Source organism: Sinocyclocheilus rhinocerous, unplaced genomic scaffold (genome assembly GCF_001515625.1).
Source record: "Sinocyclocheilus rhinocerous isolate Xijiao unplaced genomic scaffold, SAMN03320098_v1.1 scaffold468, whole genome shotgun sequence".
In the NCBI taxonomy this organism is placed as follows: Eukaryota; Metazoa; Chordata; class Actinopteri; order Cypriniformes; family Cyprinidae; genus Sinocyclocheilus; species Sinocyclocheilus rhinocerous.
In genome coordinates this window covers 855836-879483 of record NW_015635305.1, presented here as the reverse complement: position 1 = coordinate 879483, position 23648 = coordinate 855836, and the positions used below count along the sequence as shown (strand labels likewise).

Below are 23648 nucleotides of genomic sequence, written 5' to 3'. Positions count from 1 at the left end.
CAGACAGTCGGCCCGAGACCCCTTATACACTTAAAAAGAGGTGGCACTCCGAGAGCAGCGTTCATTCAGCACTGCCTGAGTAAGAAGATTACTTTTGCACTGCTCGGTCTAGATACTCTTTCTCTGTTTAAACATGCTAAGGATGCTAAAGCGCCAGCAGCTCCACCCGGGAATGATTTTATTACTCTTATGGCTCTGTTATTTGATTGAAGATCAAAAAGTGCAAGGTGAGTGCACTTTATTTCGTTCTTTATTATTTTTTTTGCTGTATATTTGTTTCTTGAAAATATTTTTTTGACACGCTTTAGATATGAGTCTGGTCTGCAATTCATTTAGAATTAAAGTAATTCTTTAGAACGAAGGGAACTGCTTAAATTCAAGACAACTGTAAAGTTTTGTTCTTGGCTCGCGCCTGTGTCCTCGAGACAGGTGCGTCCTTACATGCACCATTATTTAAAAAAAGAAAAAAAACCATCCAGAATTTACTATGCTAGATTAAGAGATTAAGAGCATTTTATCGTTATCTAAAATAAATGCTCAAGATTGTCCAAATTAGAGGACACCGAGATGCATCTTGAAAATAATAATAATAATAATAATGTTTAATAGTCTATTAATATGATAGTATTATTGTCTAGCAATAATGTGAAGAATAAGTGTTTTGTATACATGCATATTTAGCACACCCTCAAATCAACCATTATGTTTTAGACATTCGATTGTATTTTTCTCAAATAGTAGGTAGTGAAATTAGACACTGCCTACCTCGTCTGGCTTTCCAAAAAAAAAAAAATTGTACCATTTTAATGCATTTAATTATTAGTATCGCTTTGCGTATTTGTCACCAAAACGGCACGATCATTTTGGAGAACAAAGTTTGATGAAGCTCGCGTGACTGTATGATTTAATTGGATTGTCTGGCGCGTGGTATCCCCGGCGCGAATGCCTAATTTAATACCTAAACACGACTGATTCCGCTCAGGGTTCAAAACATCTCTGAACCTTATTGTAAGCAGCGGATAAATGCGTTTGTGTTGCTAAAAGCAGCGTTTGGAACGCTCCTGTAAGTGTGCTGAAACGTAATGAGCGCAGACAGTTGGCACAGAGCGCTCGAGGAACTGGAGTCTAGACTGCCGTGCACATTGTTTAAATAGGTACGAGTCTGTCAATCTGCCACTTACTTTAAGACAATAAATCTCTGCACGGTCATAACATATTCGACGACAGGAAAAGCATATGCCCGAGCAGACCAGGAGCCCTTGAGTTGTCTGGGTGAAGGCATGCAAGTGTAAAATAGTCGCATTACGTTGAGAAAAATCAGACAAAAGACAGCGGGGGAGGGGGAGCAGGAGAGCTCCAGCTAATACAGGCTGCACGTGTTGTGTCTGGGTCATTGGCTTCAGACTTTAATAAGACTGGCTCTTTTTCTTTTTGTTTACAGCTGGTAACTGCTGGCTCCAGCAAGGCAAGAACGGGAGATGTCAGGTCCTCTACATGCCTGGGATGAGCCGAGAGGAATGCTGCCGGAGTGGGAGGCTCGGTACATCTTGGACTGAGGAAGATGTGCCAAACAGCACATTATTCAGGTGGATGATCTTCAATGGCGGGGCTCCAAACTGCATACCTTGTAAAGGTAGAATCCCATGTTCGTTTGTTCAGGTGGAAACGTCCAATAACGTATGTTGCTATTATACGTCATACACACATATTACATGCGTGTTTAAACAGTAGAAATAAAAATAAAAAGTTACTGTGCCTCAGTGGTCTCTCTCACACCTTCTTTGTCTTTATATAAATAAATTCAAACAAACAAAATGAGTTGACAACAGATTATCAATAGGTGACGAATGTGTAATAAAAAAAATTCCGCCACTTCAAATATCCTGTTTCTGTCTGACTGAATTTTAGAGACCTGTGATAATGTGGACTGTGGCCCTGGGAAGAAATGTAAAATGAACAGGAGGAGTAAGCCTCGCTGCGTCTGCGCCCCAGACTGCTCCAACATCACCTGGAAGGGGCCGGTGTGCGGCTCAGATGGGAAAACATACCGAGATGAATGTGCCCTTTTGAAATCCAAATGCAAAGGGCACCCAGATCTGGAGGTGCAGTACCAAGGCAAATGCAAAAGTAGGTAACGCTGCTTTCGCACAAAAAAAGATACTGTCTAACCTTGAGAGAGATTTCAGCAGTTGTATCCAGAATCCTACAGTTTATACTAAATAAAGTCCACTCTAAAATACACTAAAGAATAAAGAAAGATTTTGAGAAACTAGGTCATTGGTTGTGAAAATCTGGTAAAACTGTATCATTCAGTCTTCCCTTCTCATCCTCGCAGAGACGTGTCGTGATGTCATGTGTCCGGGAAGCTCGACTTGTGTGGTGGACCAGACAAACAACGCATACTGTGTGACATGCAACCGCATATGCCCAGAGGTTACGTCTCCGGATCAGTACCTTTGTGGCAACGACGGGATTGTTTACGCCAGCGCGTGCCATTTGAGGAGAGCCACGTGCTTGCTTGGTAGATCCATTGGAGTGGCATATGAAGGGAAATGCATCAGTGAGTGTCAACATAAATTTGACTTGTTTCATTTAAATGAGAAAAGTTGACAATGGAGAAATGGTGGAATTTGTTTTCAGTTCAGAGTGCATAGGCAACAATGGCGAAATCCCAAATGAATTCCATTAGTTCCATTAGTCTTTCGTGACAATCTCAATTGTGATTATTATTTGCAAAGGAAAGTCATTGGCGTCTAACTGTTTCCTGATGTTGGCAACATCATCTTGTGTGTCATAACAAACTGAGCGTGACTTGCCTACAGCTCTCCACAACAACAACAACAAACACGTTTATGAAATTCTACGTATGAAACACTGAAGTGTTATCAGAAGAAACTGACCGCTATTGTCCCCTATTGTCTTTTTAGAGGCCAAGTCATGTGACGATATCCAGTGCAGCGCGGGGAAGAAGTGTCTATGGGATTCCAAGATGGGTCGCGGGCGTTGTGCAGTTTGCATGGAGACGTGCCCAGAAAGTCGATCGGAGGAGGCCGTGTGCGCCAGCGACAACACCACGTATCCCAGCGAGTGCACCATGAAGCAGGCCGCTTGCTCTTTGGGGGTTCTCCTGGAGGTTAAGCATTCAGGATCTTGCAACTGTAAGTAATGCATCTTAAAAGACAATCCAATGCTGCCCCCAGCAACCACCTCCCCAAAACCTCCCACCCCTCCAAATAACGCCTCTTCATTCCTTCCTGCTGCTAAGAGTTAAGCTACAGAAAGGTCTTATGATTGGAAGTTCTTTGCATGTCCTCTTTGACTGGCTTCATTAATTTTGTATTTTCTTGAGAAGAAAAAAAAAATGAAACGAAAAGAGAAAACAAAAAACATTTATTTAATAAAGAACCCACAAAAATCAATGGAAATCAATGAATACAATGTAAAAAGAAATGTTACAAAGAGCTCTTTCCAGGAGTCCTTTGACATACTAATTTTCTTCATTTAACTAACAAGAAAACATGTGCGGACTAACTTCTGCTGTTAGTGACATTCGAATTCTAGTTCAGTCTGACCTGCTATTGACCAGCAGGTTGAGGTCATATTTCCCCTTTGTTAAAGTGTAAATGTAGAGACTTATATATCATATCGGCTTGTCAATTCCATATTCATGGTTATCATGTAAGAGTTTTATGAATGATGTTTTTTGTTTGATTTCTGCTTTTGGCTGTAATCGATTCTTTCAAATGCACTATGACATAAACAGCTCTGAGGGTTTGAAAAGACATGAATCCTTTTCCTTACTCACATAAGGTGATTGTAACATTGGTGCCATTGTTTAAAAGTTACCTAGACTACCTATTTCGACAGATGGTGCACTAGCTTCGATAATGGATCGATGAAGCTAGAGCTGCCATCAATGAGGGAATACTTACATTCCGATTTGTGCTAGCGAACGAATGGCTTACCTTAACGTTCTCGTGCCTTAAGGCATGTTCGTCATTTCAAGGGACCAACTTTATGATCACCTCATGATTCGAATGACTACAGCATTTTACAGTTTGCAGGACAAGAATATGTTATTAGTAGAGCAATGCTTTCTGTTAGACATCTAACGTTAGCCAGGTGAATTTGTGTGTGCAGTCCTGCTGTGGTCGTGTTGTCCTATTTGTTTGTGAGGGACTGCATATTTGTTTCATTGCTTTGCCTGTGTCATTTTTTCAATGTAAACTTTTATGTAGAAAATATATATCTATATTACATATACCTCAGAACTGTGCCATTGCTTGACCACGTAGCTACGGTCGGCCGGTGCACAACCCGTGCATTCAAAGTAATGGATTTAGACACGAAACCAGAAAAAAAAAACAGCCATTCATGGAATGCAAGAGCACTTTTTTTGGTCTTGATTCAGAAATCTGCCAAACACACCTGAGCCATTAAAGCCTCTGATCAGCCCTGTCCCGTCACACCGCTGACTTCCTTCATTATGTACGTCTTGTTGCATAATTTTGGGAGCCAGAGCACCTGATCAAGCTGTCAAGTAGCCTAGATTGTCAGAGGCTTTGGGATAAAGACAAATACTCACGTACATTCTGCGCTGTTGTGGTCTATATTCATGCAACAGCTACCATGTATTCTCCCATATAGCCATTACTGAAGACCAGGAGGATGATGACGATGAGGACGACCAGGACTACATGGCTTATATCCGCTTATCACCTGTACTGGATGGATAAAGCACCATCAACCAGTAGAACAGTCCTAGGGCAAGGAATCATGTCCACACTGTACATATGTGTATGCTAATTTATTTTTCAGAGAAAAAAGAAAGAAGTATACATGTAGTTCAGTCTGCTTGATGTTTATTTATACAGTGTTCTGTTTTATAATTTATACATTTACAGTGTCTGGCTTACTTGTCTATCATGTTATTTTGTTTTCACTTATGTTGTGTCTTTCCCTTTTTTTTTCTTATCTTTTTTTTATGACCGAGAAATATATTTGTCCAAAGAGAAGCAGTGTTATTTATTGTGAGGTAAAATGCTATCATGTAAAGTGTGCGCTGTTGTGGTCTATATTCATGCAACAGCTACCATGTATTCTCCCATATAGCCATTACTGAAGACCAGGAGGATGATGACGATGAGGAAGACCAGGACTACATGGCTTATATCCAATTATCACCTGTACTGGATGGATAAAGCACCATCAACCAGTAGAACAGTCCTAGGGCAAGGAATCATGTCCACACTGTACATATGTGTATGCTAATTTATTTTTCAGAGAAAAAAGAAAGAAGTATACATGTAGTTCAGTCTGCTTGATGTTTATTTATACAGTGTTCTGTTTTATAATTTATACATTTACAGTGTCTGGCTTACTTGTCTATCATGTTATTTTGTTTTCACTTATGTTGTGTCTTTCCCTTTTTTTTTCTTATCTTTTTTTTATGACCGAGAAATATATTTGTCCAAAGAGAAGCAGTGTTATTTATTGTGAGGTAAAATGCTATCATGTAAAGTGTGAGTCTTCTGCAAGCTGTAAATTGCATTCCCTGAGCTGTATAAACGCTTATCAATGTCAATTCTGTATCACAGATGTTTATTTCACACATACCTGCATGTTAGCTTGCGAGTTTATTTATTGGAAAAAAATGGAAACGCATAGGAAAAAAATGTCACTCTTTAATGTACATGTATATTTTTGGTTTTGTTTACAGCTCAGTGTAACTGACCAAAGGGATTTTCTTGAACGTTCTTCAATGTTTTTGTGATATGGTGCAGCAGGATAACATTGAAAATGAGCTGTTTCTCATATAGGAAACCCCTGATGAGTCACTTGTACAAAATGCCGTCCTCATCAACAGCAACAGTTTGACTTTCTGACAATAGGGCAGAAATTAGCAGTGGGTTATACTTGTTCGAGAAAACTGTGCCATGCAACTTTGTCTTTTTTTTTTTCTTGCCAATATTCTGCTCTATATTGCTCTTGCAGAGCTAAAGAAAAGCTCATTAAGAGGACTCAGTATCAATATATAAAACATTCACTTTTTCACTTTGTTGTCAAAATGCATTTTTATTTTCAGACATCTCAAGATAAAAAACTAAATTCAGTTATAAATATATAGTTTTGTATTTTTTATGTAAATGTCATATGTATATACAAAGTTTGATGTATTTGTACAGATATTAAGAGTGAAATCAATAAAAAAAAATACTTATCAAATGGTCACTGTGGTGTGGATTATATTAAGAATTGAGTTCTGCCATTAGCTGATACCATGCACCCATCTATTTATTATTATTCTCATTATTCTGTATGTAATCAAAGTGTCCCGGCTCTACTGCTTAAGCCTTAAGGCCATTACATAAAACGTTTTTAACTGACATCATGAATCTACTGCCAGAAAACCCACATCTTTTTTCCCCACACTTCAACTAGTAGGGATATCAACTGAACTAAATTAAGCTCAAATATTCCCATAAGGACCTAACTTTAAGTCTGGGCTTCTATCTCAGAGCAATCAATTGTTAAACTCCCTACAAAGCTTGTTTTTACAGACAAACTGGTTCTCTTTTCCTCATCAGAAATCAATCACACACGATCCTACTACCTATTGATAAAGCTGAAATTGCACTGCATTTTGGCTGAAAGGCTCTAGCCTGACCTCACCCAATCACAAAATTCACATCATATCACTGAGCCCCTGTAATGCTTCCAGACTCCAAACATTGCTCTTTCCTATTATGCAAAGCTCCTCATGAAGTTATCTGGTGTGGCTTTGCTCTGTTATCAGTTTTGGAAACAAATGTATAAAATCTTTTTTTTTTTTTCACATAGGCCATTTATAAGGCAATGGTGTCATGTCCAGATCAATTAGATAAACCTTGTCACATCAATGATTCATTCATGAACCACGTTTTAACGATTCCAGGCAATGCAGATTTGTAATGTGATGTAAAATGAACATGGAAAGTGTAGTACTGACCGCTCATGTGCTAGCAGAGATGACAGAGTAAAACGGTCACTGCTTTTTCAATTGAACGTCATTTGAAGCAGGCAGGTGTTTTACTCATCTGGGCTCATCCCTGGAGGAGCATGAGAGTAAACGTATCTAGCCGCGTTCAGTCTTTGAAGCTTGACATTTACCTCATCCTCCCGTTTCAGAAACATTAACACTAAACTGTCTTCAAGAGGGTTTGAAGGGTGGAAAAACGAACCACCTGACAAGAAGAATTATTTTCTGAGGAAACAAGAGAGATGGCATTTCAAAGCACACGGCTAGCACAAACAACAGCAGCTACTTCAGTAATAATAAGTGCTAAATACTCACACTAGCACAGATATGGTGTCATTCCAATGATTCTGAGTGAAGTAACATCCAGAAGCACAGTAAAACTCAAGAGTTGTAAAGATAGTTTATTAGATACATAGAGTATATGATTTTTTACAGGTCTGTTAAAGATAACACAGACAGGCAGAAACGGGATGTCTACTTGGCCGACCTTCTAGTCCTTTTGTCCCAGGAAAAGTTTGCTCCATATGACTTCACTCTCAGCTTTGGGACCCTCTTTTCTGCTATATCATAACTCCAACCTGTAAAAATAAACAGGCCCAGAGCACGGTCAGCCAAGTATATCTTAGAGGCTGGATTTGGGAGATGTCCACTGCTGCTGATGTGCAGTGTAAACACCAGGCCGGAGAAGACAGGGTGAGGATAAATGTGAATCTTTATGCCACAAACACAAACACAGCTCCTTTTCAAAGCGGAGCTTCAGCTCCCTCAAGGGACATTTTTGGATGCAATTCTGATGGGATGATTGTAGTGTTTAAAAAATATGGTCACGATAGTGGAAAAATGTTTAAATGGATTACCGTTCTTCTCTACGAAAGTGATAGCGTCCTCCTTAGTGCTGAACGTAAGCACCATGTTGGACAGGGGGTCTGCCCTGGATTGGGGATAAAAATCACTTCAGACATTGGATTTATTTTTTGGCAGTTCAAAAAGCATGATTATTATGATGTCCACTCACGTGGAGGCCCAGCCCATCAGTGGGTTCTCCCAGCGTTCCCTGGTGTCAAAATCCATCTTCCACTTTTGGGTATTTTTGACGCCAGACTGCATGGCATTGCGGGCGGGCACAAAGATACAGACCTTGCGGGTCTTAATATGCTCCTCGGGAACGCCAGTCAAAGTAGTGATGTCCTGGCAAAATGAGGGAGACGAAAGAAGAACTGGTAAACTATGAGTGCATAGGGCAAATCTTTTCATCAAAACCCAAGCATTAATGTGTGGTTTGCCAAAAATAAGATTCACATTCGTGCTCTCATAAAAAAAGCATAAAAAGCTTTGCTGTTCTCCCAAAGGGCATAAAAGCCCAAATACTTCCTTTCTTGAATGCAGACGCGTACTTGTCTAGACAAGCTAATTTCTCACACTCTCAAAATGCATCGAGACAGTCTACTGTGATCCTCACTGCAGGTCAGAAACCTGGGCTTTCAGGTGTGAAGGTGAAAAGAACTCTGCAAACTTGAAGCGAATAGTACATTAAACTTAAAGTGTTCGCTCCGAGCAGGTGAATCATTCAAGGCATCAGTCTTCATTGCTGGATTGAATTTTTCTACTGGCAACGATATGATTCCAGAGTCGTACCCAATGTATTTAAACTAAGTTGTTAAAACCCATCAATACTAGGGCTGGGGGGGAAAAAAATCAATTTACCAAACTGTAAAGAAAAAATTACAGAAAAATACTGTCAAAATACTAAATTAATTTACCATATACGGTAAACAAAAATTGTATATGGTTTAACACATTAAATGGAATTATATTGCATTACATGTAATTGTACCTTAAAATACAGTGAAATTTGTGTTTTTGCAAGTAAAAACTATGAATTGAGTAATTTACAATGAAAAACAGGCATTCCCAGATGTCCTTGCATGACATCACATTTGATTATATTTTATCTAAATAATTTAGTTTCTGCTTAATTTTGTTATCATGAATTAGTACATTAGGATGTTTTGTTTTACATATTTAGTTATTTAGTTTAGTTTTGCTGTTTATTGCTTTATTATAGTGTTGCATGTGTTACCCTGATGGTGTTTTGTCTGTACAGTCTACATAAGTGCACTGGCCATGTTTTATATGGCTATTTATTGTACTGCCTGTATTATTACGGTGGTTATCAGTACATTTTATGTTAAAAAGTAGATTTGAATACTTTTAGTAAATTGGTGTATTTATATTATATAACTTAGTGAAATATACAATTATAAGGTGTAAAATATGCCATTTCACAATACCTGAAACATTGTCACCATATATTTTTTTATGGTAAAGTTCTGGCAAACCAAAGGATATTTTTATGGTGCACTTAATCGTCATTTGAACAATCTAATTGATTGAAACGGATTTTTATTATACCAAGATCGATCTTCTAGTTTAAGTCTATTTTTTTGGCGTGAAAATGTATTTATGCCGTGCTTTCATCCTGTATATACCGCTGAACTGAACTCGCTCAACTGCACAGTATCAAAATGAATATTTTTGTTTATGTATCAAGTTAGTTCCATGTGTCAGTGTTTCTAAACTGCATTTCAATGAATCCGTAATGCCATGGCCCCCCCAAAAAAGAATAAACAATGTAACCACTGTAGTCTGAGTCACGACGAATGACTCTTACGAGCCGGTGCTTTTAATATAACTAAAACATACCAAAACAAATCAGAATAAATATGGAATCAAATCGAATCAAGATCTTGTGATTTACAATTCAGTCAGGATATCTGTACGGATACCAGCAAAAACAAATACCCAGAGCACAAATAATACTTAAACACTGCTCATGGTTTTTTTGTATAAAACGAACAAGAGAGGACTGTTTTAAGAAGGTTATCTGAAAAATGTGTGTGTAACATGCTGCACGGTCCCAGACTCCAGTGTGGTGCTGCTGAGCTGAAGGAGACTGCTGAAAGGCAAAGAGAGCCCAATTCCTTTGGGAATTAGCGAGCAGCAATGGGAAGTCGGCAACAACACACAGACAAACCTCCCAGCAAGCAGCCACCCAAGGTTGTGAATCCTACAAGCAGCTCCCCTTTCAATGCAGGAACTTCACACATTTCAATGGCCATTACAACTTCAAAGAATCAAATTTTCATCATTGTCTGTCATCTGCCACTTGATTCATATAAAAGAGGTTCTTTAGCATGAACTGCGAACAAAAGCCTGCCAAACACTCTGGTTTACACAAAGTCTTCACGTGACACTCAAGCAGGCAGGGAAGAACATACAGTACCATACGCTCCGTTTTAACGGGACGACTTTAGTGAAAGGGGGAAAAAGATGTTAAGACTTCGTAATGAGCAAGTCTTATAAAACTTTGTCAAAGATGACTTTAATCGCTAGCTCTGATCCACACCAGTAACTCCGTGGCAACAAAGATTAAGCAAAATGTCAGAACTTTCCATGATGTGCATCTAACCTTAGTATCAAATTCAGTTGGCTTGAGCATTTAAATGGCAAATATCTCAACATGAAAATGAATCTTTTTGTTGAAAATGTTCAGCGCAAAGGGGTCTTGTTCAAAGACGCTGCTGAGCAGAATGACTATTAGTCTAAACAGTAGGGGTGTAACGGTACACAGATGTCACGGTTCGGTATGTACCTCGGTTCGGGGATCACGGTTCGGTACGATTTCGGTACAACAGGAAAAAACAACAAATCTACTATGCTAGGTTCTTTTCATTTATTTTGAACATACAGTAATAGAAATTACACATTTTTTTCCACCTAGATGTGAAAATACTAAATATTATATTAAATTATAATGTTATAAATATAAAATCTGCAGTACATATATACATACGAGGAATAAATACTTGAAATATATTTGAGTTAGTTAACAGTGGGAAAAACAGGGAAAAAACAGTGCGACACGTAACGTAGCCTATATGTGCTGAGTTTCAGTTCATTTTTGTGACACGCTTAATTTGTTCACAGAAAGGAAACTCAAATGGCAGAAAGCGACATCCTATTTGTTTTCTTTATTTTACAAAAGCACAATGTTTTGTTTTCATTGTGAGTGTACACAAATAAAAGTAGACCTTATACAGTGATGCATTATTTTGCTGGTATAAGGAAACAGTTGAAGTGATCGCGCCGGCATGCACACACACACACAAAAGATATCAGTTCCAGCATTGCTAACTTGACAGCGCAGTTGGTACTTTATCAAAATAAAATACAGTGAACCAAACATCACACGACTGAAGTACAAAGCCTACATAATAAATAATAGTTTAGCATTTGGATACATCGCAACTATGGAAATATTATGGACTATTTGGATTTGTGCCGAATGACAGAGGTAGGATACACGAGCACAAAGCTCCATTTTGCAAACAGTTGAGTGCGCAAGCCTTTAAAGGGTTAGTTCGCCCAAAAATGAAAATTCTGTCATTAATTACTTACCCTCATGTCGTTCTAAACCCGTAAGACCTCCGCTGATATGTTGTTTTCGTTCAAATCAAAGCTGACACAGAATAGCACACACTATTTCCACACGTTCAGTGGATATTCTCCAAAATGGCACCAGGGTGACACGGAGGGGATTAATTTTTGAATAAAGTCGTTATTTTTGTTTTCTTTGAGTACAAAAAGTATTCTCGTAGCTTCGTAAAATTACGGTTGAACCCCTGATGTCACATGGATTAGTTTACCGATCTCCTTGCTACGTTTCTGGACCTTGATCGGGGTAATTACATTGCTGTCTATGGGAGGGTCAGAGAGCTCTCAGAATTCATCAAAAATATCTTAATTTGTGTTCCGAAGATGAACGGAGGTCTTACGGGTTTAGAACGACATGAGGGTGAGCAATTAATGACAGAATTTTAATTTTTGGGTGAACTATCCCTTTAAAGTATACTCCTTTGTCAGTGAGAGACGCATTCAGAATCAGCACATGGTCACGGTCTAGTGGGCTTTGTTTTCAAGTGCGCAACTCATGGCATTCGCTGTTCGGGTTATCAAACAGCATTGCATTACTGCGGGCGCCACCTTCTGGATTGAGGGTGTATTGCCTGTATTCGTTGTAAAGCCTCATGCACTGAACAGGGATGTCCGTACCGTGATGGTTCGGTATAAATACATGTATCGTTACACCCCTACTAAACAGACATGGGAGACTTAATTTCAATGTCTGATGAACACACATACACAATTCTGGTTGAGAACTGATGAAGAAAAATATTATTATTATTAATAAATAATATAATATTACATAATTAGTTGTTCCTTATCTACTCTTCCTTCAGGCCGAATAAGATCTTAAAATATTTTTTGGTAATACTGAAAAAAAATATATTGCCATTGTCCTGCAAAATAAGAGGGGGAAAAAATGAAAGACGAAAAAAAAGTAGTCTAGACTTAGCCTTGCCTGCATACATTAGGACAACAAAAACTACGAGGGTGATCTACGCAACAGACGAATGCACAATGGCCCATAGACAAAGCGAGCGACTGTGCCTTAAATATGGTGCTTCAAGAAAAAAAAATTTAAAAATAGGCCAGAGAGGGATCACAAAGGAAAACACTGCACTTTTCTCCTTGCATGTACAGGAAGCAAAATGAGAACTATGAAGTTTGACACTATTCACAGAGCCCTTCAATACCTGTATGTGCAGACAGAATGCCAGGCTTAAGAGCGAGGGAGAAAAGACTGGCAAAGTCTCCATCACGTGAAAGCGTGTCTATATTTCTGACACCTCTGGCTCCTCAGTGAATAAAGAGCATGGGAGCCCTTTCAGAGCAGCAGACTGTGGGCCCGACTGCTTGAATGAGCCCTGCGTGCAGCTTGGTAGAGCCAAGTGTGGCCGACAACACCGATACCGAAGTGTAAACAAGTAAGAATTTACCATGCAAGCAGAACTACAATAATTTTTTTTTGCCGCTTTGTGAGTTCTGAATGCAATCAATCTTAAATTGTGCTTGTGCAAACATTAAATGAATAAAATGGCCATTTTTCATTTTTGAAGTAACCTTTCAGAAGAGGTTTCTTGACGGTTTTGCGCAAACACTCTGATATTCAGACATGGACTACTGATCTGTGTCGCCACACACATTCAACAGCAGATTCATACAATGTCTGATGGCATCTGTCTGCTGTTTCTGATTAGAAAGGGAAAAACACCAATGACTCGTAGTGTACATGTGTGGCCTACTGGCTTGTTTTAATCTCAGACAGACAATAATACATAAAAATGTGGATGGAAAAGTTATTGGAAGGTTACAGGTGGAACCTCTCAAGGACTTCTGAAGGCTGTAGTGTCCATACATGTATATCAATCCAGTTTTCATTTCAGCATATGGAATAATAATACTACTCCATCACTGTTCCAGTACAACCCCTTCAGAATCACTTTAGCTGAATTCACATGATGATTAATAAAGGAGAAAATAGAGAGAAAATAAGAGCAGAAATAATTAATGACAGAATCTGCTCAGAGACATTGAGAACTACAGACATAAAGGTGACTTGGAAAGACATTACAGGTTGGTGTGTCCACATACATGCAAATGCACTTTCTGGGTAAAAAAACATTTGTGACCAATGAGAGATGATCCATATGATAAACCGAGGCAGGCTAGTAACATAAACATCTAATGTGGATTCACTCTCCAAACCAGAACGAGGTGAAAATTATCTTTGTGGATCAGCTGACTTCTTCAGTGTTTAGACAGAACTGTCTTCCAGCCAAAAAAATCTTTCAATGGCAGAATAGGGCGGATGAAGAGAAAGCAGCATGGAAACAGTCATTTTTAAATGTGGTGCAGAAACAACACACTTCAATATTAGTCCTGTCTATCTAGGCATATTTTGTAATGCATAAAAATAAAATGACATTTTGTAAAGCAACATGTACTCTCACTGTAAAGCTATATGTACTCCATGCATTAACTCATTTATTCCAACAGTTAGAAAGAAACAATTTACCATAATGATTTAGATACTTGTCAACATACAAAAAAAGCTTGTTTTATTAATTACCAAATGACTGTCATTTTTATTTAGCCTTTACTACACTGGGTAGCCTTGTCCATTGGTTATTATAACACTTTAAATGTGCTGAAAACCAGTGAGTGATATGACAATGGATGGGTGATCAGATCCCAAGAGCACCTGCAGCAATTGGTTGACCGACGGGGTGAAAAGACAGTTCCTTCTAATAAAAAATGAATAGCAGGTAATAAGCCACAGAAATTGTAAAAATGTCAAGCATGTTTCGATAATTAATCTTGTCAAATGAACAACAGAGTTCGGCTTTGATAAATATTCTGCTTAAAGGGATACTCCACCCCAAAATGAAAATTTTGTCATTAATCACTTACGCCCATGTCGTTCCAAACCCGTAAACGCTTCATTTGTCTCCGGAACACAATTTAAGATATTTTGGATGAAAACCGGGAGGCTTGTGACTGTCCCATTGACTGCCAAGTAAATTACACTGTCAAGGTCCAGAAAAGTATGAAAGACACCGTCAGAATAGTCCATCTGCCATCAGTGGTTCAACCGTAACGTTATGAAGCGACGAGAATACTTTTTGTACGCGAAGAAATCAAAAATAACAACATTATTCAACAATTTGTCTCCTCTGTGTCTCTCTGCATCACCGTAGCGTCATTTTGGAGAATATCCGCTGAACGCAAGCAGCGTACACTCTTCTGTGTCAGCCGCGACACAAGGAAACGTTTTCTGTGTGTATTTACGCTTTGATTTGAACAAAAACAGTGCATCTGTGTAGCGCGGCTGACACAGAAGAGCATACGCTGCTTGCGTTCAGCGGATATTCTCCAAAATGGCGCTACTGTGACACAGAAGAGACGAATTGTTGAATAAAGTCGTTATTTTTGTTTTCTTCGCGTACAAAAAGTATTCTCGTCGCTTCATTAAATTGAGATTGAACCACTGATGGCAGATGGACTATTCTGACGGTGTCTTTCATACTTTTCTGGACCTTGACAGTGTAATTTACTTGGCAGCCAATGGGACAGTCACAAGCCTCCCGGTTTTCATCCAAAATATCTTAAATACGAACGAACGAAGCTTTTACGGGTTTGGAACGACATGGGGGTAAGTGATTAATGACAAAATTTTCATTTTGGGGTGGAGTAACCCTTTAAATTCCCACACATGTAGGTCACTTCAGTACACTTACAGATATTTTGCTTAGAACTGTTTTCCAAAGTTGATGATTCTGCTTTTTATTGTTCTAGAACAGCAGTAGACAATAATTAAAGTAACAATTTATAATTGTACAAAACAGCAGGAACCAGCCATTAAACACAGACTTATGAACTCTGATTTGTTTTTTCCTCTTTACCAATTTGTTTTAAATAAAAATATTTTTAAAAAACTATTATAGTCAACTGTTCAAATTCTAAGCAAACTACATTACTTTCCAAGTTAACAGCATGACAAATAACACTGAGGATTCACAAAGGTGTTTGCTAAAATAAGTAACAACTCTACAGGAAACCCCTTCAGACAATTTTTATTCATTTCTGTCACGAATCATGGAAAGTAATGAATTGCCAACTTTATAAACAAAACACCAATTACAACTTTATAAACAAAACACCAATTACAACTATTACAAAAATAATAAATGAGTCTCACCTCAAATATAATAATTATTAGAGACCAATCAGCTACAGTATTAGAATATGAGCAGCAGGGAAAAATGTACTGAGCCCATTTGGAAGAGCAGAGTGTGAGGAAATGAAGTGAGGAACACAGTGTGCACTCTACAGCCAGTGCAAGTCTCCTTCCTCTGCTACACAAAGGTGCTGTCGGGCACTTTAAAGGTTACTTTCTCAAGTGTTAAGCAAATGAAATACCGTTTAGCAACTAATACACAAAGCCTCTTGTCAGATCCTCTTCAAAGAGCCATGTCCTTTGACCAACTTGCCGGCCTTGTTTTTTTTTTTCTTTTTTCGGACAAGCACCTGGTATGAGGGGACAACTAGACAAAACAGACACTTGAGATGAACGCTGAAGGGAAAGAGGGGGAAGGGGGAGGAGGATCTTGAATTCAGTCTACCTTGGAGCTCACCGGCACAATGATACATGTTTGACAGCTACTTCAACATGTTCATTCAATTTACAGCTCTGGCTAGACAGAATGCCTCTTGCTTGCAATTAGGTATAACCGGCTTTGTTTTTTTTTTTTCTTTTTTCGGACAAGCACCTGGTATGAGGGGACAACTAGACAAAACAGACACTTGAGATGAACGCTGAAGGGAAAGAGGGGGAAGGGGGAGGAGGATCTTGAATTCAGTCTACCTTGGAGCTCACCGGCACAATGATACATGTTTGACAGCTACTTCAACATGTTCATTCAATTTACAGCTCTGGCTAGACAGAATGCCTCTTGCTTGCAATTAGGTATAATTTCACTGCTGTTTGCATTTCTTTTCGTATGCAGGACGGTTTGCAAAAACATTTCAATATACATGCAAATATAGCACTTTCAATAAATGACTGTGTGTAATTTCTACATTAGTAGGAGCAGCAATCGAAATAGCAAAATAATGACATAATCAAACAGGTTTTCTGAACACTATCCCCCATCTGACACCAGACTCCATGCTAAACTCACACCATTGGTTGAGCCACTGTTGCGGTGTTGGGCTGATCAGGATGCTCAAACAAACAAGGCAATGTTTCATAGCACCACAGAGCCATACTGATTGCGCTTTTTAGGGAAATACAAAAGAATTTATAAATGTCTCTTCATTTTAAATGATAATAGGAGAAATTGTGCACCAAAAATGTGCCTCATAAAGGGGTTTCACAAGCAGCTATAAGGTCCTCTTGCAGTTCATTCAGAAAGCTCTGGGTATATGAGCTTGTGCACGGCTCAAACATTCCGTGTGAAGCTCTGTGTCACTGGCCAGCCATGCAGGCTTTCTTGTGGCCCAGCATGCTTAATCAAACTGTAATTACTAACAAAAGCAAGTCAGCGCAGGCACCAGAGGGAGAAAGCACCCAGACTCCACCACAATCACGCAGGACCTTAATTACCGTCATTTGCAATGCCACACATTTGACTGCACTGCAAAGTGGCACATTTGCAAGCCCTTTACTAGAGCTCAAGATTTTCTTTATTTTTCTCCTTTTCAAAATTATATGTTCGAAAATAATTCAAGAATGCTATTATAAATTCATTTTCTAAGCCACTTGAAATCATAGAATAATTAGTTTCAAAACAACTTATGCACATCCATAATAAAAAAATTATCAAAGCTGTAACTGACATAATTGAAATTAGGGATGCACCAATACCACTTTTTCCAGTACTCGCAGGAGACCAGTATCGGGCCCGATACCGATACCAGTATCGGTATCGGTGCATCCCTAATTGAAATCATATCATTCATAAAAAAACTGAGACTTGATTTTGCAAATAAAAAAAATAAAATAAAAAAAATTGTAGTGCATGCAGTTACTCAAACACTTTTAAAATTCCATTTTGTGGCCATACAATGCACCATCCAATTTGATTTGAGATATAACCAAAACCTGAAAGCTTTTTTTTTTTAAACCAAACACTTACTAAAACTGTCTGTGCTGAATTCAATGCTCTTTGTGATGCTTTCATCCTTCCACATTCTTCCTGGTCAACACATCTCCATGTTTCAGTGGTAATTTACAGGCTAAGCCATGAAAATCAGAGATCCAAAGAAATGTCTTGTAGAATTTATTCAGGGTCAAATAGAAAAACACATCCAGGTGACCCAAAATAAATTCTACAAGACATTCTGAGATGTCAAGACCACTGAGTACATGCACATCACCTTCTCAAAGCAGTTCTGCAGAAATATCCCTAACTTGTTTAGACAATACTGTAGTCATATACTTTACATATGATCTACATGCCATAAATATTCACAAGTTAAATAGTTTTTTTCCCTGCAATCTTGTGTAAGAGTTACATTACCACTACTGCAAACTGTCTGATTACATCTACAACAAACATGAAAAACTCATAAGAAGGCTCTCTAAAATGTCTTGAATAAGACAGGTAGTCCTTGCCACATATCTCGCTCAATGGGCACTGCTCTCCTGAGAACAACAATGAAAGCTCTGTGGCCAATTATAAAAGGACAGGCGCCGTCTTCCTGCGAGTCTGCTACTGTCAGACTGTTTTTTCCCCCCTTTTTCTTTCAATCCCCTCTTTTTGGGAGCCCTTTTGCAGCTTTACTTTAGAGTGGCCCCTACTATTAAATGAGAATCCTCAACCAGGCGGGGTGTACTTGCCCGCTCAGACACAATCAGAGATAGTCTGAGTCCACCCAAACACCCCACTCTGCCAAACCCGGCCCACACATTCAAGCCAGCTGAGTGTCTGAAGTCTCATAGGTAAACAAGGTCATTATTATCTCACAAGGACATTGGGAAAAGAAAAAAAAAGATTAGATTTCATTTCAGTATGGATTTTATGAAGGTCATTTTTTGAGAATATTTTGAACTGTACAAAGCATGCTATCATTCATTAAAATACATATGTGTAATATATATATTAAATTGTTTATAATATTAAAATATACATTAAATATATATGCATTAAAACACTAAAAATATTTACATACCAAAAGACCTATGCCTTTTTGATTTCCAATCAGTTTTTAATATTTTTAACTTATATAAATATATATATATATATATATATTAATATTAAAATAATTTAATAATAAAATATACTAAAAAAAAGATATTTATATTTGGTTTCCAACCAGTGATGAAGAATTTTAACTTTTACATAATTACAAAAGCATATAAGAATCGTGACCCAGTACAAACAGTTCAAAAACAGCCCAAAGAAAAGCACAGCCAATGTTTATACCAGTTTCTCATCCACAGTGATGAGCTGGGATCCCTGTCCCTGTTGTTCTGCCAGCCTCCATCCTGACGTGCATATTGACCTGCAAAATAGGAAGATTAATTTTTAAAAATAATAGAGAGAAGCAGACACACACAAAACAAACTGTAGTTAGGTACAAACAACGGCACAGTAAAGTGTTTTGAAGGAGGGGGGTGTGTGTCAAGAGACAGGAGAGAGGAAGCCACACAGCTCTCTCCTCGGCCCTCATTAATTCTGCCTGCTGAGTTTCTGGCAGACTTCTATAAGCCAGTTAGAAACAAACAGCCATTGGTGTCGTCCTGCCAGTCTACAGTCACAGCCTTTGAAATGAAACAGTAACTGGTCTGTCATAAATAAACAATAATTCTGAATGGCTAGCGACAGAGGCGCTCACTGATCTCTCATTTGGATTTTAAGTGAATGAAACATGGCCGGCAGGTCAGGAAATGTAAAGCTGCTTTCAAATTTGTGACCCTCTCTGTGGAATCCAGGCTGAAGTCTCAAAATCTAATTACGAGATAACAAGCATCAAAGTTTGATTTCAACCAGTAATTTCACCATGATTTCAATCTTTGACATGGTCTTACTCGGTCAATATTAAAGATATCAAGATTACATTTTCACAGAATGTTCTTTACCGTATGAAGGATGATTTTATGTAGAAAACAGTAAATCAAAAAAAAAAAAGCTGGGTTTTCACAGCCAGGGTCACATTTGGATTCGAATCACTGACTCTTTGACAGGAGACCACAAACCTCCTGTCAAATTGAATATTCATTAAACACAAGCAGAGTGAACTTCTGTGTTAAATTGTTTAGAATTATGTTCCCATATAAACTGGTGCATTGAATGAATGCAACGATTTACAGAAGAATCATTTTGAAAATTATTTAAACAGAAATCAGCTCTGCTTTTGTTTCATGAATAAGATCCAATGTGTTATGCAACCAAAAGAGTTATGTTTAGAACCTAAATTTTATGAATGTTAAAAAAAAAAAATTCTGAAAAAATTTTTTTTCATTCAATTTGCAAAATAAGAAAGACAAAGGAAGATGCTGGATAAAAGAAGAGTCTGTGTGCATTTTAACATACTGTAAACACCTGACAGATTTCAGCATTGTGCATACAAAATATATATGATATATTTTGACATTTTATTGATAGGGGTCACACTCAAACCCATATTTCCCATAAGCATGACTTCTACTTCCACAGATCAAAACTTCACCACTACCTTCACAACACAGCATTACAAATACTCTTAAAAACGTAATATTATTTTGATCATAATTATTCCTGAAAAAGAACTGACATGCAATGTCTTGTGCAGAACCTACATCTTCTGACAAGATTTTATTTGTTTTATGTTAATGCATACTATCAGTTAGAGTCAGCACCGAGCCTGCTGGCTCCTGATCTGATATCTAGCCAGAAGAAAGACGATTTAAGATGAGAACAATCTTGATTACATCAAAAAATCATATTAGAATTATTACAGTAGAAAAGCTCAAGTCTAAAGTTAATCGGGACTAGAGGACAGTAGCACCATTTCCAACATGCACAGACTACATAGCTGGTCAATAAAAGATCTTGCAAGGTGATATGAGCATTATCTTGCAAATTTCAGAACTTCTATATTAGTATATATTAGTACTATAATATTACTATATTATATAGTAAGTAATAGGTAATAATCCAAAGGTTAACCTCTACTAGATTCAGTTTACAGTAACACAATGAAGAGTCTGTATTTTCGTTTATACGGAAGGTCAATGGGCTAACCTTCACACAAACCGCTAACGTATACTGTTACAATCACAGTGACTTCTGAAAATATATAAACCAACACACCTGCTCAGAAAAATTAGAACGGTATTTATCACTAAAATGTGTCAGTTTCATTTCTATCTGTTACAAATGACTAACAACACGTTACACACGTAACAACCTTTTACATTTAAAGGCGGGACAATACTATCTGTTAGTGTTCGTCACACGGACATCTTTAAGAGAGAATTAAGAGATGACACTCTGGCTATGTCGGGTTAGCTAACCAGCTAACAGTGTAACTCTAAACAGATAAACAAACAAACAGAGCATTGTTTCTTTGCACGTATATATACAAACACAAAACAATTATTTGAATTACTGCTTTTTACCTGGCAGGATTCACAAATATTTTTGTGACAGAGTTAAGAGAGATAATTCGGCTTAAACTAACGAATGACATTGAAGACGCCATGTTGACATGGTCTGTGCGCTGTACGGCAACACACAGCGTCCAAACTCAAGCGATGCGTATTTCTTCTCTTCATGAAGGGAGAGTACAAACTTTTGAGTTAAAAGTGTCTGAAATTCTTAGTGAACTACAAGTGAAAATTACAGCATCTCTAGAGGTGTCTGTTTCTGATACAGAGCTAACGACTCTTTATAACGCCTGAATTTGATTTCGCGCTGTTTTGTGTGGTTGCATCATTTGCCCTAGTTAAGGAATTTTGGCTCACCCAAAGCATCGAATGAAGCATAATTAGTACGAACGGGTGATAACTTGTATATAAGTAAATTTTCCCCATAATTTAATTCATTACATCGGTTTTAACAATTGCATGCGTTTTTAACATATGGTTGAATCACCAAATGGTGATTTTTTTTTAGTTAACGTGACACCTGGTGTCTAGTGACTGATAATTATGAGAGCAAATAACATTTCTGTTGTACAGAAATGTCATAGAAAAGCAGTTTATTTAAACAAATTATTGAAAAAAGAATGGAAGCAGTCTACTATTTTGAATGACTACTATATTGTAATCAGTAGGCCTCACATTAAAATTCTAAAAACATGCAGCTTAATGTACGAATGTGAAGCATGTCATATAAAGCAAAATATGCATAAAATAACCTTCATGCTTTCTCTTTTACATTTAACTTTATTTCCTCCAAATATCTAGCCACTATATGCCAATAATAGGGAAAAAAGGCTCTATAAAAGGAGAAGAAGAAAAAAGCAAGCATCCATGGCATGTCCCTTAATTTGAGTTCAGGTCTATGAACTTCAAAGGCTCTCTCTAGATGGGTCGATTTCCTCCTCAGTTCACAGGACTGGACTGAAGCAAGACAGCCCTCTCTTGGGACTTCAGGCATGCCACAACATAACACACTCATTTTCCGCTATTTATCAGTTCCTGGATCGTTCTTTTACTTCTGCATTTCACCATTCATTGTCATTAGGTTATATATGCGTCGCCAGTAAAGGGACCGGGAATCTTCTCTAAGCATGAGATCAAAGTACCTATTGATAAGTGAAAGAATTGAAAGGTCCAAAGACCATCCCCACACTTCAGTGCTGGAATCTCCATTTTGCTTTAATGAGGCCCATTCATCTACCGCCACAGAGATGGTGTGAGTGAGGTGGTCCTGTCTGGGACATAAACACATTTATTTCCAAATCAGCAAGGAGTGTTTTTGTTTCTGCCAGCTTAAAGTTGTAAAATGATGTGAATGATGTTCACCTTATCTGAAAATATATTTTGGCATTTAGATTGTCTTTCAATCTATAATAATTTTTTTTGTATCTTTCATCAAAAGATATCAAAATGTCAACGCTGTGCATACTTTATATTATATAAAGATCATAATACTTATTTATAAAAGGCAATATGAGAAAACCCAACCTGTGCCGAAATACTAGTAAACACAATTGATAAGTAACACATTGTCTCTCAAAGAGTTAATCTATGGGAAAGCAAAAGGAGAAAAACAGAGTGGCTTTACTTTTCTCCATTTCCCTCCCTCTCTCACTCTCCTGTCCCGTTTGAAGGAGATGCGAGTTGGCAGCACAGGAGAAGCTTGAAGATTAATGGTGTAAAGGGGGGCTCTGACAGCCTTTCCGCTGGTTGCAGTTCTCCTGGGTGGCCCGATTGGTCTTGGATGTCACTTTTGCTACTTAATCTTGTGTATGTGAAACAGCCTGACATGCCTGAAGAACTCAGTCTGTCCACGTCTGTATAGACATCAACCTGTGACACGGTTTTAAGGTATCTTTAATAGGATGTCCTTTGCCACAGCTCTAATATTTAGTCAAAAAGTTGTTAGAACTTTGTTGATAGGATTCAAGACACCATTTATTTGATCAGTAAAAACAGTAATATTGTAAAATATATTACAATAATAAAAAAAAAAACTCTTCTATTCTACGAATTTTCAGCATCATTACTCCAGTCTTCAGTGTCACATGATCCTTCAGAAATCATTCTAATATGCTTGTCTTCTTATTTTCATCAATGTTGAAATAGTTGTGCTACTTAATATTTCTGTGGAAACCGTGATAATGTTTTCAGAATTCTTGGATTAATAGAAAACTCAAAATAACAGCATTTATTTGAAATATTTTCGGTATTTCGATTTTTGGTAACAATGTAAGTCTTTACTGCCACTTTTGATCAATTTAATGCATCCTTGCTGAATAAAAGTATGAATTTCTTTACAAAAAAAATGTGAACATAGCATATGTAACAACTGAAGCACAGATTGTTAACCAGTTGGGTTTGGTAATAGTGAGAAGGGATTCCCAGACAGATTACTGAGCTGAGAAGCTCAATTCTCTGGAGAATAGTCTGCCAGCCTGACGTCCTGTGGCTGCAGGGTAAATCCTAAAAAAACAATGAGCTAGGATTGTTATAAACAGTCTCCTTGTTTTGAAGATCTAAAACTCAAGACAGTCA

The 23648-nt window shown here is 37.8% G+C and overlaps 2 protein-coding genes across 4 annotated transcripts; one reads left to right on the top strand and one right to left on the bottom strand.

Moving 5' to 3' along the window:
* Positions 1-78: 78 nt before the first annotated feature.
* Positions 79-6079, top strand: LOC107746798 (follistatin-A). 3 transcript variants are annotated; one of them, XM_016561093.1, is made up of 6 exons: positions 79-227; positions 1442-1633; positions 1909-2127; positions 2336-2560; positions 2928-3158; positions 5113-6079. In XM_016561093.1, exons 1-6 carry the CDS (start codon positions 134-136, stop codon positions 5199-5201), a joined length of 1050 nt encoding a protein of 349 aa, XP_016416579.1. In that variant the 5' UTR covers positions 79-133; the 3' UTR covers positions 5202-6079. The 3 variants fall into 3 exon arrangements, with proteins under 3 accessions (XP_016416579.1, XP_016416578.1, XP_016416580.1); XM_016561092.1 differs by lacking the exon at positions 5113-6079 and adding an exon at positions 4648-5046; XM_016561094.1 differs by lacking the exon at positions 5113-6079 and having other exon boundaries at positions 2928-4720.
* A 1305-nt stretch (positions 6080-7384) lies between these two features.
* Positions 7385-21338, bottom strand: LOC107746797 (NADH dehydrogenase [ubiquinone] iron-sulfur protein 4, mitochondrial-like). The gene is made up of 5 exons (XM_016561091.1): positions 21087-21338; positions 18910-18988; positions 8034-8206; positions 7876-7949; positions 7385-7596 (listed from the first exon to the last, which is right to left on the bottom strand). The coding sequence occupies exons 1-5, from the start codon at positions 21167-21169 to the stop codon at positions 7493-7495; spliced, it is 513 nt and encodes a 170-aa protein (XP_016416577.1). The 5' UTR covers positions 21170-21338; the 3' UTR covers positions 7385-7492.
* Positions 21339-23648: the final 2310 nt, after the last annotated feature.